At 43.2% G+C, this 25491-nt stretch overlaps 1 protein-coding gene across 6 annotated transcripts in view; it reads left to right on the top strand.

The window, feature by feature from the left end:
* The window catches only part of LRRC36 (leucine rich repeat containing 36), a 56974-nt gene extending 34938 nt beyond the window's left edge, over positions 1–22036 (top strand). For 2 of the 6 annotated variants that reach the window (XM_004057809.4, XM_055366159.2), the window contains exons 6-14: positions 420–544; positions 2124–2175; positions 3847–4287; positions 7780–8078; positions 12105–12270; positions 13590–13735; positions 15450–15573; positions 18990–19104; positions 21703–22036. In XM_004057809.4, the coding sequence (XP_004057857.3) occupies positions 420–544; positions 2124–2175; positions 3847–4287; positions 7780–8078; positions 12105–12270; positions 13590–13735; positions 15450–15573; positions 18990–19104; positions 21703–21919 (1685 nt within the window). In that variant the 3' untranslated portion in view covers positions 21920–22036. Of the gene's footprint in view, positions 1–419; positions 545–2123; positions 2176–3846; positions 4288–7779; positions 8079–12104; positions 12271–13589; positions 13736–15449; positions 15574–18284; positions 18450–18989; positions 19105–21702 lie in introns of those variants that run through there. The other 4 variants (XM_019012776.3, XM_063700288.1, XM_063700289.1 and 1 more) reach the window with 4 other exon arrangements.
* Positions 22037–25491: the final 3455 nt, after the last annotated feature.

Raw genomic sequence — 25491 nt, forward strand, 5'->3', positions numbered from 1 at the left:
CTGGAGATGTATAATGCCAGGAGTCTATTCCCAGCATCTCCCCCTGTAGTTGGAGATTATGGAATTGGTATCACAGTTAATTATTTATTCGCTTAGGAAATGTGCAAAATATTTGCCTTCCACTCAGTTTCTGTTGAGCACTTCATAAATTATGAAGCCATTTCATATCCATTATCCTGTTTTAACCTGGCTCAACCCTAAGAGATAGGCAGTTTAGATTTTATCATCTCTGTTTTCCAAACGAAGTGAGAGAAGTAGAGAGGTTAAGTGATTTGCTCAAATTCATGTGGTCTCCAAGTGGTGGCACCAGAACTAGCACTCAATCTTGTGACTTTCCTTTTAGTATCTTTCCATTAGACATGCTGCCTTTGAAGTCTGGTCAGTGAGTGCTTTATTGTTTGCTTTTTCTTTTAACACAGACTCAAACAAAGGACTTTTTATTCCCTTCCCCAACCGGGAAATAAAGGATTCCCTGAGTACTTCTGCAACTCAGGGCAATGGTACACCTGATCAGAAATTAGACACCTTCCCACTGGGGACACAGGTAATGTATTCACTCTCCTGCTGATCTGTTGACTAGTCAATGATTAATACTGATAATTCAGTGGGCTCTCAATTATTTATGAAGGTCTCAGAGGACTTGTTTGATGAAGGCATTTTAGACCCTTTTAAAGGAAGGGGCAGGACAGAATGCAGAGTACCTTCTCCATTAATTTCAATCTCCCATTTCCCTCTCTCACACTAACCTGTTATCTAATGTCATATATTTATACATATAACTTTAGCATATCTATGAAAGGCATTTTGGTCCTCAAACAAGAATGCAACTGTTACAGTTTTTGGCTGGTTTTACATTTTCTCCCCTCTATCCAATATCTCCATCTCCTGTTGCCTTGCTTCTTACATTTTCTACCTACACCCTTTAATACTGAGTCTTACATTTTAGGTATGACTTTCCCAAAGCTGCCTCTGCAGTATAACAGAAAAAGTAAAGTTTAAGGGGTAAAGATGGCATGGAAGTTGTGGGCAATGGGAAGATAGAGATCATGCAAGATGGGGGAGGAGTGAAAAATAAGGTTTTAGTGAAAAAATTGGTGACAGAAGGGATGCAACCATTATGTAAGACTTGTTTATGTGAGTGAATATGATACAAGGAGCAGAACTGACTACTTTATATTCACCTTCTCCCTTTCTGTGCCTTTTCTTTGATACATTTATGAGCAATAAAATTGTAGAAAATAGCCAGGAGGAGAAAGAAAAGCAGCAAAGGCTCTGATTAATCCATAATTTGGATAATCAAGACTGAATTAGTAAAAAGTTAGTACTATTCTTTTCAGTTTGGGTATAGACTACCTTCATCTTTTAAAAAGATAAGCATTTAATCAGTTTCTTTGTTTTTGGAGATTCTACTTGGGTGACTTAGAAACGATCTCAGTTACCATTTTTTAAAACCATATTGACTTAAGGAAATGGAGACAAAGAGTATTGCAATCTCCAGTTAAATAGCACTTCTTAGATAAAAAAGCAAACAAAAAAACTTCTCTGAAATTACTTCTTGAAGTGAGAAAAAAGGAAATTGAATAGTTTGCTGTATCTTTTTAGTTTAAGAAATAAGGAAGTGGGATTTTCATGACTACCAAAAAGACACTGAATACTTTAAGATAATTTTTTTAAAAGCAAACCTTAGATGGCTTTCTGTTTTGCTTCAGTCCTTGCCTAGTTATGCCTCAGATTAATTTTCAGCCTATTAAAACCCCCTTAGCTATGGTGGCTGATAGCTTTATCAGCTGGTAAAATAAGCATGAGAGTCCTTTAAACAGAAAAAGCAAAGCTGGAAAGTGGCCCTCATCTACCTTCTATGAGCTATCTAAGGCAGAGAAAGTACAGTCATTGTTTGCTATGTCCTTTACCTCCTAAGGATATTCAAGCAACTCTGGAATCTCCTTGTATTGTGACTGTTTTAAAATAGACTTAAACTGGACCTTTGCTTAAAGGTCTGTTTCCCTAGCTTGCAAGGATAGTCTTTCCCATTAATAGGAAGGTATTCTGAACCCCTGGTCTAATAAGCTCACATTTGAACGCACATGGACTTCCTTCTACCTAAACTTTCGAACTTTTTTTAGACACAGGAAGTAGCAAGAAGGGAGATGCCAAGTGACAATCACCAGGAAGACGGTAAATATTTTGCTCACTGAGTATTTTTCCCCCACACTAATCAGAGAAGTCTGGATGTGATGGGATTTGGGAGATGAAGATGTCTCAATATGGGGGCCCTATTTAGTCAACTGATTTCTGCTTTTGTGAGGGACTGTCCTGGATGATTAGTAACCTGTGAGACTTTTCTGCTTAAAGAGTGCATATTCTGACCTCCTTTGTTCTTGATTTTTTTTGCGTTGGATGACTATTCTTTTTGTTACCTTTCTTGCCTTCTTTTGTATTTATTATTTTTTTATTCATCCATTTGTTTCTCTCTACTGGTTTATAAGTTATATACATTTTCTATACTTTTAGTATTATTCCCCAAACGATAATATGTATCCTTAACTTACATAATTTTTAAATTGTTAATACCTTAAGTCTTCTTTTGGATAATTCAAAAACCGTACAGTACTTTATTTCATTTACTCTTTCCTGACTTATATGTTGTTATTATGAATTTTAATTCTCTATATTTTTAAAGACTTCACAAGATATTATTTTTTATATAGTCAGTGTAGATTTAAATCTATCCATTTATTTACTACTGTTTGTTCACTTCCTTTTTCTTCCCAGGCTTCCCTTCTGATATCATTTTCCTTTGCCTTACAGTGGTACATACTTTAATGTAGGTCTATTAGTGATGAGCTCTTTCAGCTTTTCTTTGTGTGATAATGCCTCTATTTCACTATCATTCTTGAAGGGTATTTTAGATGGGTGTAGATTTCTAGGCAGTTCGTTCTCTCTCTCTCTTCCCACTTCCTTCTCTCTCTTTTTTTTTTTTTATTTTTTTTATTTTTGAGACAAGGTCTCAATCTGTTGCCCAGGCTGGAGTACAGTACAGTGGCACAATCAGAGCTCATAATAACCTCAAACTTCTGGGCTCAAGCAATCCTCCCACCTCAGCCTCCCAAGTAGTTAGGACTACCACCACACCTGGCTAATTAAAAAAAATTTTGTTGGACCAGGCACAATGGCTCATGCCTGTAATCCCAGCATTTTGGGAGTCCGAGGCAGGTGGATCGCCTGAGGTCAGGAGTTTGAGACCAGCATGGCCAACATGGTGAAACTCCATCTCTACAAAAAATACAAAAATTAGCCGGGCATGGTGGTGCTTGTCTACAATCTCAGCACTTTGGGAGGCCGAGGCGGGTGGATCACTTGAGGTCAGGAGTTGGAGACCAGCCTGGCCAACACGGTGAAACCCCATCTCTACTAAAAATACAAAAGCTAGCTGGGCATGGTGGCATGTGCCTGTAATCCCAGTTACTCGGGAGGCTGAGGTACGAGAATCGCTTCCCTCTGGGAAGCGGAAGTTGCAGTGAGCTGAGATTGCGCCACTGCACTCCAGCCTGGGCGACAGAGTGAGACCCTGTCTCAAAAAAAAAAAAAAAAGAAACAGAATTTGTCTCCAAAATGTTATAGATTCTTTACTGTTTACACAAAAGTCTCACATTTTATTGGTGGTGGTGGTGTTCCATGTGGAAGTCCTTTCATCACTTTATGCTACCATTGATCAGAATTATAAACCACCTCTTCCTGAGAGGTGTTTCTGGCAGACAGAGAGTATGTTCAGTGAACAGAGGTACTCCCAGCTAGGCCACAAAGAATTCTTATCATGTTTTGTTTTTTTGCCTTGGTGGTGTTTAGAGTTCAGACACTACTCGCCTCGTCATTCCACAGTCCGATCCCCAGAGAAGATGACTAGAGAAGGGTACCAAGTATCTTTTTTGGACAATAAGTCTTCAGGTTCTTCTCCAGAAAAGGAATTGATACCAAAACCTGATACTTTTCATCTTACCCATGATGCCTCATTGAGTAAACGCCTGGATGTGGGTGATTCTAGCCAGATCCATCCCTATCAGTTACCTTCAGATGTTGGTCTGGAAAATTATGACAGTTGTTATTCTCAAACTCTATCCCTGCATGGAAGTCTTGGTAAAAGGCCTCAGAGAAGCAAGAACTATCAAGAGTATAGCATAAAGCCTTCAAATGACATAAAGGCCACCGCTTCACATTCCTGTGGAGACTTATTAACTTCTCTGTCAAACCCTGACTCCAGCACTGGAAGGCTTTTGAAGCTTAGTTCAGGTAACAGCTTCCTGTCAGTTTACAGATCTTCTTCATAGGCATGAAGATAGAAGATAGAAGTAAAAATTTTGGAATTAACCCTTCTGAAATTGTATTAGCATTTCTTAAGTTGTATTTTAGGGTCACCAGTGGTTCTTGGAACCTCCAGAAATCTGTAGAGTATGAGTTTAACATGATATATATATTAGGAAAAATTTGTAGGAAAGTGAGCATCGCAGCTACTTGCTATTTTAGTTAAGCAGCATCCCAGGACATCTAGTCTTTACTCACAGTCACTTCTATTCTGACTTACTTTCAGAAGAAGTTAGTTTCAGGCTGGGCACGGTGGCTCATGCCTGTAATCCCAGCACTTTGGGAGGCTGAGCCGGGTGGATCACGAGGTCAGGAGTTCGACACCAGCCTGGCCAACATGGTGAAACCCCGTCTCTACCAAAAATACACACACACACACATACACACACAAAATAGCTGAGCATGGTGGCATGTGCCTGTAATCCCAGCTACTCAGGAGGCCGAGAGGCAGGAGAATTGCTTGAACCTGGGAGGCAGAGGTTGCAGTAAGCCAAGATCGGGCCACTGCACTCCATGGGCAACAGAGCAAGACTCCATCTTGAAAACAAAAACAGAAGTTAGTTTCAGAGTTAGTGACAGAGATCACTCTTCTGTTACTTATTTATTCAACCAAACTCATTGAACACCTACAGTGTCCCAGACACAGTTCTAGCTCTGGAGATAAAGTAGCAAACAAAATAAAGTTCCATGTATATTTTACCATAATAAGAAGACAGTCCCTACTTTCATAGAGCTTACATTCTCATGGGGTAAGACACATGATAAACATTTTAGCATGCAAATATATGTCAGGTTATGGTAAATGCTGTGAAAAAATTATATAAGGGCATAGAGCGTGATAAGGAGGAGGCGATGCTTTAGATAGAATGGTCCAGAAAGCTTCTCTGATGAGGCACCATAAAAGTAGAGACTTGAATGAAGTGGGAGTGTAAGCCATGTGGGTCTGGGAGGAGAACTTTCTAGACAGTGGGAATAAATGCAAAAGTCCTGAGGCTGGAACATACTTTTCATGTACAAGGAACCTCAGAGAGGCCAGTGCGGCCTCAGCAAAGAAAGTAAAGTGTATAGATGAAGTAAGAAAGATGCCAGACTTTTTTCTGGGTGAGATCAGAAGGAGTTGGAGAGTTTGTAGCAAGGGAGTGATGTGATCTCACTTAAGAATTACTGTGGATGTTGGGCTGAGAATAGACTATGGGGAGCAGGGTAGAAATTTTTTTAAAATGCTTTGGAGAGATTGGAATCAGCATAACAGATGTTGATGGCTTGGGCTAGACAGATAGCGGTGGAGGTGGTGAGAAGTAGTCAGATTCTGAATATGTTCTGAAGATGACACTCCATGGTTTGCTGATGGATCCAGGATAAAGTGTGGGAGAAAGAGGGTCAATGGTGATTCTGTGGTTTTGAGTCTGAATAAGTAGAAGAACAGAGCTTTCATTTACTAAGATGGAAAAGAATGGGAGGTAGAGATTTTAAGATAAATATCAAGAGTTGGGTTTTGGACATCTTAAGTTTCAGGTGCCTTATTAAAACTTTCCAGAGATGCCAATTTGGTAATTGGATATACTAGTCCAGAGTTTAGGGAAGAAGGTATGGCTGGAAATATAAATTTGGAGATTATAAGTGTATGGGTGACAGTAAAACTCTGAGACTGGATGAAATCTCACTGAAAGAGTGAATATAGATAGAAAAGAGATCTGAGGACTGGTCCTGAGCCCTCCAACAATTAGAAGTAGATAAAGAGAAACCATCATGGAGAGTGAGAAAGCAGCAGCCAGTAAGATAGAGGGGAAAAAGCCAAGAGGAAGCAATATCCTGGAAGCCAAGTGAAGAATGTGTTTCAAGAAGGAGGGAGTGATCAATGCTAGGTCAAATGCTTCTTCTGATAGGGAGGGAGGGAGCCTGGGACTGAGAAGTGATTATGGTATTTGGCAATGAGGAAGACATTAATGAACAGCTTCAGGGGATGCATGAGAATGAAAGCCTCACTGAGGTGAATTCAAGAAAAAAATTGGAAGCAAGGCAGTAAAGTTACTGAATATAGACAACCCTTGTATTAGTCTGTTCTCACACTGCTAATAAAGACGTACCCAAGACAGGGTAATTTATAAAGGAAAGAGGTTTAATTGACTCACAGTTCCACATGGCTGGGGAGGCCTCACAATCATGGTGGAAGGTGAATGAGGAGCAAAGTCACGTCTTACATGGTGGCAGGCAAGAGAGCTTGTGTAGGGGAACTCCCCTTTATAAAACCATCAGATCTCGTGAGACTTACTATCACCGAGAACAGCATGGGAAAGACCCGCCCCCGTAATTCAGTTACTTCCCACCAGGTCCCTCCCATGTCATGTGGGAATTATGGGAGCTACAATTCAAGATGAGATTTGGGTGGGGACACAGCCAACCCATATCAACCCCTTCAAGGAGTTTTGCAGTAAAGGGAAGCAGAGAAATGGAACTAGCTGGAGAAGGGATGGGGTCAAGGAGATCCTGGTAGAAGTGATCTAGTAGAGGGAAAACTGATGATGCCAGGGAGAAAAGGGACCGTTACAAGAAAATGGAATCCAGTCCACCAGTGGAGAGGCTGGTTTTAAATAAAAGCACAGATAGTTCATCTATTGTAATAAGAAGGAAGGCAGAGAATTTATTAATACAGATACAGGAGAGTTGGTAGATTTGATGGTGTGATCATGTAGATGTTTTCTTTGATTGCCTCTCAGGGAAATAAAGGAGGTTGGCACCTGGGAGTAAGGAGGGAAGAGAAGGTGTTGGAAGTTTGAAGAGAGATGTGAAATATTTGTCTCAGAGAATAGAAGAGTAAATTGGCCAGAGTATTATATTAGGAGATGCCAGGCACAGTGGCTCACGCCTGTAATCCTAGCAGTTTGGGAGGCCAAGGCCAGCGGATCACTTGAGGCCAGGAGTTCAAGACCAGCATGGCCAAGATGGTGAAACCCCGTCTCTACTAAAAATACAAAAATTAGCTGGGCATGGTGGGTAGACCCAGCTACTCGGGAGGCTGGGGCAGGAGAATATCTTGAACTCAGGAGGCAGAGGTTGCAGTGAGCCGAGATTGTGCCACTGCACTCCACCCTGGGCAACCGAGCGAGACTCTCTCAAAAAAAAAAAAAAATCAGAAGAACTGGGCACCACTAAGGGCGCAGTTACAATAGTGGTCATGAGTTTAAAGTGAGAAAGGTCAGAACAGATGCGTTTTTTCTCCAGCTATGTTCCCCTGCTCTGGTGTAGGCTTGGAACATGTGGACGGTTGGATTTAACCAGAGTTGGAGTTTTGTCAGAGAGTTGAGGATGTATGCTAGGGAGTGGTTATTATGACCCTTGGACTACAGGCAAGGTATGGATAGAAGTGAGACATGAGGCAGTCAGAGGGCAGGTTCATCTGTTAGCCTGTTTCCTCCACAGATCTGTATGCCACAACCCATTTCAACAGTGACCCTGCTGTACTTGTCAATGTAGAGCAACAATTATCTACCAGCCTGGGTGATTTAACACCAGCACATGGTTCTGTCCCAAACAACGCTGTCCTGGGAAACCGGACAACTCCTCTGCGGACACTGCTGTTGTCTCCTGGGACTTCAGAACACAGAAAGATTTTTACCAAGAGGTCACTAAGCCCATCGAAGAGAGGATTCAAATGGAAGGACAATATCCTTGCCAACCTGAATCTAAAGCATGGTTTCCGAGATGCTACAGGCAGCGAGGCAAGTGTTGGCTTGTTTGTGTTTGTGCGAGAAACATGTCAGGTTCGAGACCGGAATGAGGGTTCTGTTGGGAATGGAGGTGGTTCTGACCAACAGGGCTAGAAATTCAAAGAGATTTTCAGAGGCTGGTGGCTAATACTGCCAAGCTAACGCCTGTTGAGCCTTCTGCCCTTGGGAAAGTCATTCCCCCACTGCTGCCATTTTCTCACCTATATCACAGGGAGAACTGTCCCTGATCTACTTCCGGCTGAAGATTGAACTCTGTAGCATCTATGTTTACAGTCTCATCATATTTACACATTTGCTTCGGCCACACATGAAATACTTCTTATAAAAGCATTGCTTCAGGCTGGGCACAGTGGCGCATGCCTGTAATCCCAGCACTTTGGGAGGCTGAGTGGGTGGATCACCTCAGGTCAGGAGTTCAAGACCAGCCAGGCCAACATGGCGAAACCCCATCTCTACTGAAAATACAAAAATTAGCTGGGTGTGGTGGCGCACGCCTGTAGTGACAGCTACTCTACTCGGGAGGCTGAGGCAGGAGACTCACTTGAACCCAGGAGGTGGAGGTTGCAGTGAGCCGAGATCACGCCACTGCACTCCAGCCTGGGTGACAGAGTGACTCAGTTTCGTAAAAAATAATAGTAATAAAAGCATTGCTTTGCTTTTCTGTCTAGAAGTTAAAAGGATTTAAAATTTTTTTCCAATGTAGCAGCAAACAGAAGATGAATTAGATTATCCAAGGGATTTTTAGCTGAAAGTAGTTCAGAGAATGATTTAAAAATCAAGAACCATTCCCACATAAACAATATACATGTAATTCATTTCATAAAATATCCTAGTGGCCAGGCACGGTGGCTTACATCTGTAATCCCACCACTTTGGGAGGCCGAGGTGGGCGGATCACCTGAGGTCGGGAGTTGGAGACCAGCCTGACCAACGTGGAGAAATCCCATCTCTACTAAAAATAGAAAATTAGCCGGGCTTGGTGGTACATGCCTGTAATCCCAGCTACTTGGGAGGCTGAGGCAGGAGAATTGCTTGAACCTGGGAGGCGGAGGTTGTGGTGAGCCGAGATCGCGCCATTGCACTCCAGCCTAAGCAACAGAGTGAGACTCTGTCTCCAAAAAAAATAAAATAAAATAAAATAAAATATCCTAGTATGATAGTGTCATACAATAAAACTTTTATCATTATCACTTCTTAACAAGTTTTCCTCCTGCCTTTGCGTACATCCCTTGTGGAGAATGCCTTCTACTCTCCTCTCTTGTCTTTTTGAATGTTCATTTTTCTCCAGGTTCTACTTCCATCATGAGGAAGATCCATCCACGTGGTTAGAGGAACCCCAGCTCTTAGAGTCTTCTCTTCCCTTGTACCCAAGAACCTTTGCCATAGGAACCATTTGTCAATTAATAATTTACTGCCCTGTAAGGAAGCAGGAGATTTGGCCAAAAACAGCCATTTCTAGTTACTTATTTTTCAGTTCTTGGAAATCTTACACATTGGGGTGGGTTTACAGGGTTTTTGTTTGTTTGTTTGGAGTGTTTTTTTGTTTTTGTTTTCTACTCTTAAAGACTTCCTATTCAGTTTTCAGAACTTTGGAAGTGGCTGTAATTTTTGTGCACCAAAGGGGGCAGTCTTGTAATGTTTTATTTAGTTTTTTGGCCTCTTTTCATTCTCAGTCCCCTATGCCTATTTTACCAGACAAGAACACTAACTGTGTGTTACTGTATTCAGAGTGAAGATCCAGCAACATTTAGCATATTTGGGATGTTATATTAATCAGACATGCTCTAGGAAATTTTTTAACCTCTATTTCATGTTATATTGTTAAAATCTGGCTAGATGCTGTGGCTCACACCTGTAATCCCAACACTCTGGGAGGCCAAGGTGGAGGATTACTTGAAGCCAGGAGTTTAAGATCATCCTGGGCAACATAGGAGACCCTCTCTCTACAAAAAAATAAATAAATAAACAAACAAATAAATAAATGTTAAAATTTCAATATGCTTTTCTAGACGATCTTAAAAGCTCCTCTTTTTCTGTTAGACATTATTTTTCTCTTTATGGAAAGCTTTAAAAGAGCTGCTTGAATATAAATAAAAAAGAAATATACTCTTTAATTTCTGAAAGGTGTAAGTCAGAAAATTTCCAAAAAGAGCATTTTTTACATTTTTTTTTTTAAAGCCAGGCATGGACCGGGCACAGTGGCTCACACCTGTAATCCCAGCACTTTGGGAGGCGAGGCAGGCAGATCACCTGAAGTCAGGAGTTTGAGCCCATCCTGGCCAACATGGTGAAACCCCATCTCTACTAAAAATACAAAAAATTAGCTGGGTGTGGTGGTGCACGCCTGTAGTCCCAGCTACTCAGGAAGCTGAGGTAGGAGAATCACTTGAACCTGGGAGGCAGAGGTTGCAACAAGCCAAGATTGGGCCACTGCACTCCAGCCTGGGTGACAAAGCAAGACTCTGTCTCAAAAAAAAAAAAAAAAAAAAAAAAAAAGCCAGGCACGGTGGCTCATGCCTGTAATCCCAGCACTTTGCGAGGCCGAGGCAGGCAGATCACTTAGGCCAGGAGTTTTTGACCAGCCTGGCCAACTTGGCAAAACGCTGTCTCCACTAAAAATACAAAAATTAGCTGGGCATGATGGTGCACACCTATTATCCCAGCTACTTGGGTTGACTGAGTCATGAGAATTGCTTGAACCTGGGAGGCAGAGGTTGCAGTGAACTGAGATCATGCGACTACAGTCCAGCCTGGGCAATAGAGCAAGACTCTATCTCAAAAAATAAATAAATAAACACATAAATAAAATATAGAATTAGCCAGGCACGGTGGTGCACACCTGTAGTTCCAGCTATTCGAGAAGCTGGGGTAGGAGGATTGCTTGAGCCCAGGAGTTCAAGGCTACAGTGTGCCAAGATCACACCATTGCACTCCAGCCTGGGTACAAAGCTAGACCCTGTCTTACATAAAATATTATACAATATTTATGTTTATTATATATTAATATATTAAATATATGCTTAGAGTTATAATTTTTTATATTACTCCCATTTATTTTGTAAAATATACTATTTTTAAAATGTTCTGCAATTTAATATTTCTATTATATAACATATTGAACCATAGATGTAGGTATCAAACAACAAATTTTTAATTTTCATCTGAAAATATCTATTATTATTTTGTGACATAGTCTTGCCCTGTCGCCCAGGCTTGAGAGCAGTGGCACGATCTCGGCTCACTGCAACCTCTGCCTCCCGAGTTTAAGCAATTCTCCTGCCTCATCCTCCTGAGTAGCTGGGATTACAGGCTGCCCACCACCACGCCTGGCTAATTTTTGTGTTTTTAGTACAGGTAGGATTTCACCATATTGGCCAGGCTGGTCTCGAGCTCCTGAGATCAAATGATCTGCCTGCCTCGGCCTCCCAAAGTGCTGGGATTACAGGCATGAGCCACCGGGCCTGGCCTGAAAATTTCTATTAAAAATTATGATACAAGATACTGTTACCTTTGATATTATCCTGGAATATCTTATGTTATTGTCTTAGACATAAATAATATTATGCTACTCAAATCCAAACTGAAAGGTGAAATCATCTTTTTCACTTTTTAAAAAGTCTAGGCCAGGCACAGTGGCTCACACCTGTAATCCCAACACTTTGGGAAGCTGAGGCGGGAGGATCACAAGGTCAGGAGTTGGAGACCAGCCTGGCCAATGTGGTGAAACCCCATCTCTACTAAAAATACAAAACTTAGCCGGGTGTGGTGGCACACGCCTATCCCAGCTACTTGGGAGGCTGAGGCAGAAGAATCGCTTGAACCTGGGAGGCAGAGATTGCAGTGAGCCCAGATCGCACGACTGCACTCCACCCTGGGTGACACAGCGAGACTCCGTCTCCAAAAAAAAATTAAAAAAAAAAAAGTCTAAATGTCTAAATTCTTACTTCCCTTATTGTGTAAGAATGACAAATGGTTGGGTTTTTTGTTTGTTTGTTTTTGCTTTTTTTTTCTCTTGAGCCTCTCTCTAGTGACCTGGGTAGTTTGCACGGTTTGCCTGGAAACCACAGTCCCCCCATCTCTGCCAGAACCCCCCATGTGGCCACTGTCCTCAGACAGCTCCTGGAGCTTGTGGATAAGCACTGGAATGGCTCCGGCTCCCTCCTCCTCAACAAGAAGTTTCTCGGTGAGTGAATGCATTCTCTGTCCTTGGACAGGAGTTGGACTTTTCCTCTGCTCTGTGTTCTGCTAAAAGCCACTTAGCCCGCTTCACTTGCAAGGAAAGTTGTTCTCATGATCACATCACATCCTGAAACATCTCAGAAACATCATAGTTAACAAATCTACATTTTTCTCATATTCTACATTATTTTTTAAAAGCAGCACCTCTTCTAATTGTTTTATAATGATTGTTTTGTTCCTCCTATAAATATTTGCTAGTCTTTGGTAATATATAGAGTAACCAGATATGTAAATTAGTGACTATATTAATTTTTTTAAAGATTTTGTGATCCTTGGGAAAGTGCCAATAATGAATACAACAGAAATTGGGTTTGATCATCAGAGTTTTGAGATGACTGTTAGAATGCTATGATTTGAAAAACTCGAATGAGTAAATGACCTGGACTCCCTTTAGGGGTTCGTTTTTTAGAAACATGGGAGAAAACAGTTTTGCAAATGTTGGCTTCATGCATTTATTTGTTGTTATTTTCTTTTTGATCCTTAACATGTTTGTTGGCTATTTAATAGAAGAATAATTAAGGAAATTTTGTTGGTGGTAAAAGTTTAAATATAAACTAGAAACTTGGCTGGATGCGGTGACTAACGCCTGTAATCCCAGCACTTTGGGAGGCCGAGGTGGGTGGATCATGAGGTCAGGAGTTCGACACCAGCCTGGCCAACATGGTGAAACCCCGTCCCTACTAAAAATACACAAATTAGCCAGGCGTAGTGGTGTGTGCCTGTAATCCCAGCTACTGGGGAGGCTGAGGCGGGAGAGCTGCTTGAACCCAGGAGGTGGAGTTTGCAGTGAGCCGAGATCACACCATGGCACTCCAGCCTGGGCAACAGAGCAAGACTCCGTCTCGGAAAACAAACAAACAAATGAAAAAAACAAAAAAACTAGAAACTTAAACGTTGTTTGGGGTTAAAAAAACTTTTTAAAAAATGTCTAAAGGGACATACAGAAGAAGAAACCCTAACACAGTTATTTTCCTTCTCATGTTGACCTATTGCTCCCATTTTGTAGGAAATTATCCCCAGGGCCACTAATCAATGACTAAGGAATTATGCACTCACAAGGGGCTGCTGTTGTTTCTCCATAGAGGATGTAGGATATAATTTCTTGTCCTCTTAAAAACACCTCTTTCTGCCACTTACTAAGTTCTGGTAAAAAGGGGATAATACATTAGCCTATTTGATCCAGAGAGCTGGTAGTTACTGACTAGGAATGCTGTGCTTTAGCTTTTAAGATTGGCCTGTGTGCCCATCCTGAATTTTTGGCAGGTCCTGCCCGAGATTTGCTTCTGTCTTTGGTAGTCCCGGCTCCTTCTCAGCCGAGGTGTTGCTCACATCCTGAAGACACGATGAAAGCGTTCTGCAGGAGGGAGCTTGAACTGAAGGAGGCTGCGCAGCTGGTCCCTAATGACATGGTATGCCCCTCTCATCTCCCTTTAGAAAAGGACAGAGCAGCAGAACTACAACATCTCTGCCTTAATGATCAGCATCACCGCGAACACCTAACCAAAATATGGCAAAAGTCTGGGCACAGCAGGAATACAAAACTTGCTAGGACAGGGACAACTTGGAAGTTCTGCAGGGATGACTCCCTCATCCTAACCCTAATCCAAAAATTCTAAAGAAAGACTTGAAATAAGAAGAAACAAACAAAAATTCCAAAAAACTCTAGAGTGGAAATGTTTAGGATAATGTTCTTGAAGGTTATGGTTTCACCCCAGCAAATGTATCTGGGATTGTCTTTCCTCCCTTCTAAGCGAGCTGAGAGCCCTGAACCAGGGGCTAGGGGCCATTCTAGAGCATCAGCCTGCTGGCTCTAGGAAAGGAAGAAGCAACTCATATCCCCATGCTTTGTTCCCTTTTCTCTTTTCTTTTCTTTTCTTTTCATGAGGCAGAGTCTTGCTCTGTTACCCAGCCTCGAGCACAGTGGCACGATCTCGGCTCACTGCAACCTCTGCCCCCCGGGTTCAAGCAATTCTCCCTGCCTCAGCCTCCCAAGTAGCTGGGATTACAGGTGCCCACCACCATGCCCGGCTAATTTTTGTATTTCTAGTAGAGACAGGGTTTCGCCATGTTGGCCGAGGTGGTCTCAAACTCCTGACCTTAGGTGATCCACCCACCTTAGCCTCCCAAAGTGCTGGGATTACAGGCATGAGCCACTGCGCCCGGCCGCCTTTTTTCTTCTTTTTTTTTGAGATGGAGTCTTGTTCTGTCACTCAGGCTGAAGTGCAATGGTGCGATCTCGGCTCACTGCAAGCTCCGCCTCCCGGGTTCAAGCGATTCTCCTGCCTCAGCCTCCCAAGTTGCTAGGACTACAGGCACACGCCACCATGCCCAGCTAATTTTTGTATTTTTAGTAGAGACAGGGTTTCACCATGTTGGCCAGGATGGTCTCAATCTCTTGACTTCGTGATCCGCCTGCCTCAGCCTCCCAAAGTGCTGCAATTACAGGCCTGAGCCACTGCACCCGGCCTCAGCCACCTTTTCTTAACATTAGAGGATTTTCAGATGCCAAGTTCAGTTCTAGAAACTTTAGATAGATCACTACGAATGCTGGCCATTTATCAAAATGACAAATGTTTGTTCTGCAAGAGTAGTAGATAACTCATAAGAAAGCTTGCTAGTCCATGTAATAAATTTGTTTACTGCATTTGAGCTGTATTTACCAATGAATTAAAATTCTAGTGAGAAAGAGATGCTGACTTCCAATCAGTTTATCACTAAATAGAGGAAAAGATCTTTCAGTTCTCTAAACACACCTTAGCATGTCAGATTCTTTTTTTTTTTTTTTTTTTTTTGAGACGGATTCTCGCTCTGTTGCCCAGGCTGGAGTGCAATGGCGCTTTCTCAGCTCACTGCAACCTCCGCCTCCCAGGTTCAAGCAATTCTCCTGTCTCAGCCTCCCGAGTAGCTGGGGTTACGGGTGCACACCACCATGCCTGGCTAATTTTTTGTATTTTAGTAGGGACGGGGTTTCACCGTGTTGCCCAGGCTGGTCTCGAACTCCTGAGCTCAGGCAAACCACCCGCCTCAGCCTCCCGAAGTGCTAGGATTACAGGCGTGAGCCACCGCACCCAGCCTAGAATGTCAGATTCTTAATGTATTTGTATTTTGTTTTCTAATCTAAAGGAAAGTTTGAAGCAAAAACTGGTCAGAGTGCTGGAGGAAAACCTCATTTTGTCAGAAAAAATTCAACAGTTGGAGGAAGGTGCTGCCATCTCAATTGTGAGTGGGCAACAGTCACATACTTATGGTAAGTTGAGGAAAGCCATGATATATGAGGCCTCTCAAGACAACTGTTTGTTTATAGATGACCCATTTAGTAACCTTCATCATGCTAGCTCATGTGGCTGCCTTTGGCCTACTTGGTCATCAGTTTTCCTGGCAGTTAACAGAAACAATCATCTTGCCTCAGAGAATTGTAATGCAGGTGGCTTGAGTTACCAGACGAAGCTCTTGTCAGTGGAAAGCATGTACAAATGTTGTTACTATTGCCATTAATTTTGAGAATGACACATGCTTTTGTGATTATAACACCAAGAACATGTTCTTTATACAAAGTTTGGAAAATACAAGGAAAATATAACCCCATGATCCAGCAATAACTTCCATTAGTGTTTTTGGTATATTTTCTTCTACCTTACCTCTCTGTATATTTTTAACTCCAAATTTACAATTGTGGCTGGGCAGGTGCAGTGGCTCACACCTGCAATCACAGCACTTTGGGAGGACAAAGCAGGGGGATTGACTGAGTCCAGGAGTTTGAGACCAGTCTGGGAAACATAGTGAGAACCCGTCTCTACAAAAAATAAGAAATTAGCCAGGCATAGTGGTGTGCACCTATAGAGCCAAAGAGGCTGAGGCAGAAGGATCACTTGAGCCCAGCAGTTCAAGGTTAGAGTAAGCCTTGATCATGCCACTGCAATCCAGCCTGGGTGAGAGACCCTGTCTCAAGAAAAATAATAATAAAAGTAGGCCGGGTGCAGTGGCTCATTCCTGTAATCCCAGCACTTTGGGAGGCCAACGTGGGCGGATCACTTGAGCTCAGGAGTTCAAGACCAGCCTGGCCAACATGGTGAAACCCTGTTTCTACTAAAAATACAAAAATTAGCTGGGCGTGGTGGCAAGTCCCTGTAATCCCAGCTACTCGGGAGGCTGAGGTAGCAGAATTGCTTGAACCCAGGAAGCAGAGGTTGCAGTGAGCTGAGCACTCCAGCCTAGGCAACAGAGCAAGACTCCCTCTCAAAAAATAATAATAATAAAACTGTGTCCTGGTTTTAAAAAATAATTTACATATAATTAGATGCACACATTTTAAGTTTGATCTCAATCAAAATACAGAACATTTCTAGAAAGTTTCTTCATACCTTCATGTAGTCAGTTTCCCCTACTCTTGACCTCAAGTAATCACAGACCTGATTTCTACATCCTAATGTTATTAATTTCATAGTGTAGGCATTTCTACAATATCACAAGAATATACCATATTTATCTATTTTGTCCTCTATATAGTTGTTTTTATAATGGTTATATAATATTTAGAATAAAATGATTTTAAATTATTTCTAAACATTCAAAAGAAAGACCTGAAGTGAAGGAAAAGACCCTAGAATCAAATGCTTTTCTGAGATTAACCTTCTTCCCTTTTGATGGAGCTGAGAGTCCTAATATTTAATATTTATACTATTATAAATAATGCTGCTATTAATGTCTATGTACAGAAATCTTTGTGTACATTTCAGACTATTTTCCTAGGAGACAGTCCTAGAAGTAGAATTAGTGAGTCAAAGGATGGGATATTTTTGAGGCTTTTGTTACATAAATCACTCCCAAGAAAATTGTTTCAGTTTACTCCCACCTCAGCAGTGTATTTGAACGCCCCTTTCACTCCCCTCTGCCAACACTGGGCATTTTTTCAAAATTTGCCATTGTGATAAGTGAAAAATAATATCCTTTTTAAATCTTGATTGTACTACTTCATTATCAGCATAGTTTAGGCCAGTATGTTAGATAAAGTTTGCCCTTGACAGACTAGCTTAGCACCCCTAAGCAAATTATGGGTACATGGATTTATACAAGGAAATTGATTTCAAAGTTCTGATGTGGAAGCACTGAATTTCCATTGTTAAATCTCAGCACTAAATAAATAAATAGTTCTCAGCACTATCTGATACTCACAGGCCCAAATAATCAAGATATCAGTCTCCACTTACCTACTTTGAAATTAAAAGTAGGTATTTGTCCACTAGATACTTACTTTCATTCAGCCAGGAGGCCCAGTATAGTATTTTGGCTTACTGGTGATAAACAAGCTTTTGCAGCCTTGTTTTCCACCTTCTAGAATGCTCCTACTCAAGATGTGATCCACATTAGTATCACCTGGGAGCTTGCTAAACAAGTGGGGCCTCACCTCAGACCTACTGCATTAAAATCTATTTTTAGCAAGATCCCCAGGTGATTTGTAAGCATATTAAAGTTTAAGGCTGGGCACAGTGGCTCACGCCTGTAATCCCAACACTTTGGGAGGCTGGGGTGGGTAGATCACCTGAGGTCAGGAGTTTGAGACCAGCCTGGCAAACATGGTGAAACCCCGTCTCTACTAAAAATACAAAAATTAGCAGGGCGTGGTGGCACGTGCCTATAATCCCAGCTACTCAGGAGGCTGAAGCAGGAGAATTGCTTGAACCCAGGAGGTGGAGGTTGCAGTGAGCTGAGATCCCGCCATTGCACTTCAGCCAGCCTGGGCAACAAGAGCAAAACTCTGCCTCAGAAAAAAAAAAAAAAAAAGAAAAGTTTAAGTATAGAAGATTGGCATCATTACAACCGGAGTTCCTGTTCTTTTACCTCCTTATTATTGCAGGTAATGGTAGTATACTGGGGAAGCTAGGTATAAGTGTCTTAGCCACAAATTCAGTTTCTACAAGTATTAATTGAGTTATTACTGTGTGCCTGACACCATTCTAGATGTTTTCACATACTACGTAGGGAGTGAAGGATGTACAAAACAAACTAAAATGGAGAATACGGTGTGAGACCCAGTATCTATTGACTGCCTATGCTAAGTGAGGGTAGGTGTCTCATTGAATCCTCATAACAGGGCTAAGGGGCAGGGTTATTAGCTCTAATGAAAGTCAGAAAAATGAACCAACACGTGCAATATTTTTTTTTTTTTTGAGACGGAGTCTCTGTTGCCCAGGCTGGAGTGCAGTGGCACAATCTCTGCTCACTGCTACCTCCATCCCGTCTCCTGGGTTCAAGCGATTCTCTGCCTCAGCCTCTCGAGCAGCTGGAATTACAGGTGCCCACCACCACACCCGGCTAATTGTCGTATTTTTAGGAGAGACGGGGTTTCACCATCTTGGCCAGGCTGGTCCTGAACTCCTGACCTTGTGATCCACCTGCCTCAGCCTCCCAAAGTGCTGGGATTACAGGCGTGAGCCACCGTGCCCGGCCCACGTGCAATATTAAGTGGCTGAATTTTAACTCAGATCTGTTGCCAAACCCTGTATTCTTGCCACCATATCTCCTATCTCCAAGTAAGGAAATGGAGTGTGAAGTTGGGTGCCATGGGGCCCCCAGTTCTCAAGATGTCCATCTGAATACTTATATTCTGCTCAAAGACTAGCAGCTTGGAATCCTTTTCACCCCTGGCTACTGTGCCCTTTGTAGATGATCTTCTGCACAAAAACCAACAGCTGACCATGCAGGTGGCTTGCCTGAACCAGGAGCTTGCCCAGCTGAAAAAGCTGGAGGAGACAGTTGCCATTCTCCATGAAAGTCAGAGGTAGGAGAGGGTCTATCTAGCTTGCTTCTAGAAGCAGATATTTACTCCTTTTATCTCCTTTGTTTTGCTTGGAAAGTTAATATCTATGCGCTTTGCAAGTGAACTCCATTCTGTGTGTAAACCTCCTGTATCTGGCCAGTTAGCTCAGGGATTATAAAAATTACTGCTTCCCAGGACACATCAGGGACTAATCGTCTTTGTTGGCATTGGTGGGTTGCAACACCTCGATAATTAGCTTCTCACTGGATCTGATGGGACCTTTGTTTGGGTCAGCTAACTTTTTTGGGAGGTCAGTACATACCCCTAAAATCGGCCATCTGGCTCCTCTGGAAAGTGCCTGCTATTGGTCACGAAAGACATCAAGAGCACTTGGCAGGGAGTGATAAAGAACTCAAAGTGCATTGTTTCCTTCAGAGGAGCTCAACAGCATCAGTCCTTAAAGAACAGCACCCCCGGCTGGGTGTGGTGGCTCACGCCTGTAATCCCAGCACTTTGGGAGGCCGAGGCAGGTGGATCACGAGGTCAAGAGATCGAGACCATCCTGGCCAACGTGGTGAAACTCCGTCTCTACTAAAAATACAAAAATTAGCTGGGAGCTTGCTAAACAAGTGGGGCCTCACCTCAGACCTACTGTATTAAAATCTATTTTTAGCAAGATCCCCAGGTGATTTGTAAGCATATTAAAGTTTAAGGCACGTGCCTGTAGTCCCAGCTACTGGGGAGACTGAGACAGGAGGATCACTTGATCTTGGGAGGCGGAGATAGCAGCAAGCCGAGATCGCGCCATTGCACTCCAGCCTCTCAACAGAGCGAGACTCCGTCTCAAAAAAAAAAAAAAAAAGCACCCCCAGGATACAGGCAAGGCAAAAAAAATCAGAAGAGACTTCAAGACTATGGCTACATTTAGAGAAGCCCTTGAGATTTTGGCTTGCCGATAATACACATTTACGAGGACTTTCACTGCAGTTTAAATATAAGCACTCCATCCCCAAACCTTCAAGCCTCCTACTTCACTTTCTGATTTTCATTTGGTTAACTTTATGTTCAGAGGATTAGACCCAGAACCATTCTGGATTTGTCTGAAAAGCTTTTCATTATAATTATTTCAAACATTACAAAAGTAAAGAGAGTAGCATAATACAGTTCTCAAACTTGGATATGCCTCCAAATTAACTCGAAGGATGTGTTGAAATGCAGATTGCTGGGCCTCATCCCACAGTTTCTGAGTCAGCAGGTCTGGGTTGGGAACTGAACATCTGCATTTCTAATTAGCTTCTGGGTGATGCTATTGCTACTGGTCTGGGGACCACACTTTGAAAACATTAGGATATATTGCTTTAGTGACATACAGTCAAAATACTCTCTTTTAAATTAACCAGAAATAATCCTTCTGAAACCATACAGGTTCATTTGTTTTATTTTGCCCTTGATTCTTAGGGAATTTTAAAAATAACTTTGATTTAATCTTGTTTTCATAATTATGTAAAACATTTACACAGTCCCAATGTCAACTCTATAAAATAAGATAAATCCAGAAAAATCCAGCTTCCTTTCCTGTCTTTGCTGTCCTTTCCTTCCCTCCCACCATCCTTCTATTGTAGGTGTGGGTGTATATTTGTATTCCCTAATTATTACATAAGAAGACTCAGTGTTGCTTTAACATTTCATCTTGAAAATGCATTCATAGTGGTGTATAGAGTTAGTTCTCATTCCTTTTTCTAGCTGCATAGTGCTCAGTTGTGTGGATGATATACCACTTATTTAATTAGTCTTCTATTGATGGACATTTAGTTTAACATATTTTGCCATTAAAAATAGTGCTATAATGAATAGTATCGTGCATACATTTTTTTCTTTTTGCCAGTGTGTGGATGGTAATACAGGCCAGGTGCAGTGGCTCGAGCCTGTAATCCACACTTTGGGAGGCTGAGACAGGTGGATCACTTGAGGTCAGGAGTTTAAGACCAACCTGACCAACATGGTGAAACCTTGTCTCTACTAAAAATACAAAATTAGCTGAGTGTGATGGTGCACACCTGTAATCCCAGCTACTTGGGAGGCTGAGGCAGGAGAATTGCTTGAATCCAGGAGGCAGAGGTTGCAGTGAGCCAAGATCCCACCATTGCACTCTAGCCTGGGCAACAAAAGTGAAACTCTATCTCGAAAAAAAAAAATTAGATGGTAATACATAGTTCAGTGCAGCCATGACTAGCACCATTAGTGAATTGCAGTGGCAGGATAGATTAGAAGTAGATGTTATGATTTGGGGTAGAAATTGGAGGCCTGATCAGGTGCCAGTGACCCAAGGCTTCTACTTACCTCATCATCAAAGTGTTTTTGAAAGAACAGAACAACCGCTAGCTATATATAAAATGGGAAATGTATTATTGCTTCAGTAAGTCTGGAATATAATCAAACAGAATTGTAATGAAGAAAATTTAAGTCTGCTTTTAAAATAACTCAATCATAAATTGGACAGTTCCTTCTATTTAAAGATGTGACTTCATTTCACATTTGCCTTTGGGAGACATTTTGGGTCTGCATGGTATCTCTCTTGCTTTTATGATTTCATGACTGCCTTTTTCCCTTGGGCCTCAGATCCCTGGTGGTAACTAATGAGTATCTGCTGCAGCAGCTGAATAAGGAACCAAAAGGTTATTCCGGGAAAGCGCTCCTGCCTCCTGAGAAGGGTCATCATCTGGGGAGATCATCGCCCTTTGGGAAAAGCACGTTGTCTTCCTCACCAGTGGCACATGACACTGGTCAGTATCTAATACAGAGTGTCTTGGATGCTGCCCCAGAGCCTGGCTTATAGAGCTAGCATGGAACTCACACCACAGCTTCCCTGGTCCACAGAGGCTCTCACCGCCATTGCCACCAGTATGGTGGTATGTACTCACAAAGCTTAAGAAAGAAATGTATTCTGATTAGATTGTATTGGTCCTTCTTTTTATATCTCTATTTATCTCCCCCTATTGAGTCATTCTTTCCTTCTGCCCACAGAAATAGTTGGCACTTGGTCCCAGCTATTGTATAGACATTGCATAGGGACATTTGGCTGAAAATGTTGAAAGGGAAAAAAACACTAGACATTTTTCCCCTGTGTCATTTGAAACTGTGTGGTAGAAAGTTAAAAAAGAACATCCGCCAGATTCATCAAACAGGGTTTGATTACCTCCCGCCATGGTGAAAAGCTGACAACACCTGGTGTCTGCCCTGGAGCAGCCAACAGTTTAGTCAGGGAAAAAAGCAAACTCATGTGATGGGGCCCAAAGCTTCGAATTGGTACTAAATAGATCTAAACAAAAGCCTAAAGATGCCCTGAAGAGAGAGAAAGAGTGAGTAATGGCCACTGTAGGATTGGAGGTGTCAGTGAGGCTTGTTTGAATGGATGCTGCAGAATGAGTAAGAACGGTAGCAGGTAGACGGGATGCAGAGCCTCCCAGGCCAAGAGTACACAGAAGAGTCTGGAACACCACAGGGGGATAGTGGGGCAGGGATAGAAGTGTTGGACATGGAAGAGGTGTAATGTCATGAGAATGTCCCCAGAGCAAGTGATCTTTCATGAAGGGGGAGACATGAAGAGGTTACTAGGCAAAGCATGTGGCTGAGGGCAAGAGCAATGGGAAGAAGCTGCAGAGAGCAGCAGCATGTGCGAAGGCCGGGAAATGGAAAGGGATGTGGTTTCTTCAGGGAGCTAAGGGGCTGAGAGGAGGTAAGCAGGAGCAAGGTTGCACCGCTCTTTGAAGATTTTAGATTGGGAAGGCAGAGGAGTGACAGACTGTGTTTGAGAAGCTTTCTCAGGACCAGGCACAGGGGCTCACACCTGTAATCCCAGTACTTAGGGAGATCGAGGTGGGAGGATTGCTTGAGACCAGCCTGGGCAACATAGTGAGACTCCGTCTCTACAAAAAAAATTTTAAAAGTTAAGGCTCAGTGGTGCATGCCTGTGGGCCCAATTACTAGGGAGGTTGAGGCATGAGGATCACTTGAGCCCAAGAGTTCAAGGCTGCAGTGAGCTATGATTGCACCACTGCACTCCAGCCTGGGCAACAGAGCAAAACCCTGTCTCCAAAAAAAAAAAAAAAAAAAAGAAGAAGAAGAAAGAAGAAGAAGCAGGAGAAGAGAAGAAGAGAATGGGTTGATCATGTGTGAAGTAGGGGGGTACCAAAGGGGAGCTAGGCAGCCCAAAGAAGAGGCAGAGGCAGGCCGGACTAGATATGCTGCTTCTGAATATGTTAGCTTTGGGCTCAGCATCCAGTTTACATGCAGGTGCCCTGTACTTTTAATCCTGATTGGGCATTTAAAAAATCAATGGGGAAAGATGATGTAAGTGGTTCTAGGTATGTTTCTGCTTCAGTGGCCTCCCAGCGTGCTAATGTTGCCAGAGAGTGTGTAGAAGGTGAAGGATTTTCAACCTAATGCCACATGGTTCTTCTCTTCACCTTCAGGGCCACATCAGAGAGAGAGACAGGTGGAAGGATTAGATAACTTACTTGTACCCCTGATTCCATGCTGTGCAGGGAAGGAGAGCCACCACCATACTAATAAGACATGACAGTCACAAGTTTCTAAGTTATAAATCCACAGACTTCTGGATTTTAAGTGGCTTCCCAAAAGCAGCTTGTACAGAGGAGCCAGAAGTTTCTTTGAGCTGCAAGGCTCTGAGGGAGCTAGAGCAAGCTTGTGCTCTGTGGAAATGTCAGTAAGAGCAGCCTCCCTGCACCCCCGCTGCCTCTTTCCTGGGCCTGTCTTTGTCTCCCAGGTAGGGGAGCATCAGCCAGAGGCCTTGCATCCCTGAGTTGTTATATTTCAGGGTCTCAGCCCAGTGCACAGGCCAACCTAATGGACACACCAGGGGGCAGGGAGGAATAATGCACTGCTTTCCTCCACTCCAGCCCTTCCTGCCTCCTCCATGAACACCTGATGGTGCCAGCCCCAGAATCCACTCAGGACACCTCCTAAGGGGAACAAAGAGCCTGGCCCAGTGTGTGCCACCCTCCACCCCATTTTCCATTGTCATTGAAAGTGACCGACCCTGCCCCAGGCCAGGCACCTGCTAGGTTTGCTGGCCACTCCTGGGGAAGTCATCTGTTTCTGATTTTTCCCTGTATGGCACTTGGTCTACAGGGCATGGGTAGGGGTTGCGATGCTAAGGAGAGAGCCAAAGAGCTCAGGACAAACTGGACTCAACATGGAAAGCGGAGGACCCTTGAAACAAGCAGAAAACACGTGGAGCAGAATCCCACACCCTAGGCCTGGCACTACCACCAGAAAGCAAGACAGGTCTGGGATGGAGACTGGTCCTCAGGGAGGTTCTATGTCCAGAGGGAGGGGCAGAGCCACTCTCAGGTTGGGAGTTCTCCCAGCCATACAGAGCAGGTTTTCAAGGCTCTGTCCCTCTGATCCTAACCTCTCCTTTGTCTAACCTGATTTTGCTAGCAAGGGTATCCAAAGCTTTCAACCACAAGGAGGCTGTTAGGGGAGGGGCAGTGGCATTGCTGGGCAATGGCTGTCATGTGCCAGATTCTGCTAGACCCGTTTGGTCTTAGGGTCCTCCCAGCCCTGAGTGGGCCTTAAATTCCCTCGGGCTTCATAACGGCATTTCGAGAAGAGGCGGCTTTACTCCTATGACGTGGGGTTTTGGGGCTCAGCCATTCTCTGTGTGTTCTTCCAAGCCATACTGCCAGTCACAGGAATGGAGAAGCCGCTGGGCCCTCTACCATTGGATGGTACTGTCACCTGCAGTGGAATAGTGGGAGCCTGGCCCAATTTGGAACACAGTTAAATTTGCTTCCCTGTGAGGCTGTTTTGGTGAAAGCCAGAGGATTTGGGTTTCACTCCTATTATGTTCATTTTAAGCTTGCAATTCAAACGAATTTTCCAGGGCTAGAGGAATTGTTCCTCTGCATTATTTTTTCATTAAACGCTTTGCATTCTACCTCTTAACATTTGCTGGTGGGAGGATCTGCCTGAAGGTCCCTGAAGCTCTTCCCTGGGCCACTCAAGGAGACGCGGTCAGCTGGGTCAGGAGGAGCCGCGCTGCGAGGCAAGGCTCTGCTGTGGCCAGGTGCCCACCTGCTGCCTGCCGATTCCCACCTGACATCCCTGTCTCAAGCCATACTATTCCGCTACACCCCTGTCCCCAAGGAAAGCTGGGCTTAAGGGATGTGGGGCCACCTGGGCAGGAGCATCCCCCAATAGACTGTGGGATAAGAGGATAAACAATGGTGCTGCTTTGTCTTGTGATCTGGGTCAGGAAAGCAGGCATTTGGGAACTGGCCCTTCTATACCTTTTCTAGCCCCTTTGGGAGCCACCCTCTCCTGGGTAGGCCCTAAAGTCCCATCTAGCCCCATTTTCACAGCAAGGAAGGAAGGAGAGGTAGC

The sequence above is a fragment of the Gorilla gorilla genome, chromosome 18 (genome assembly GCF_029281585.2).
Source record: "Gorilla gorilla gorilla isolate KB3781 chromosome 18, NHGRI_mGorGor1-v2.1_pri, whole genome shotgun sequence".
Classification (NCBI taxonomy): Eukaryota; Metazoa; Chordata; class Mammalia; order Primates; family Hominidae; genus Gorilla; species Gorilla gorilla.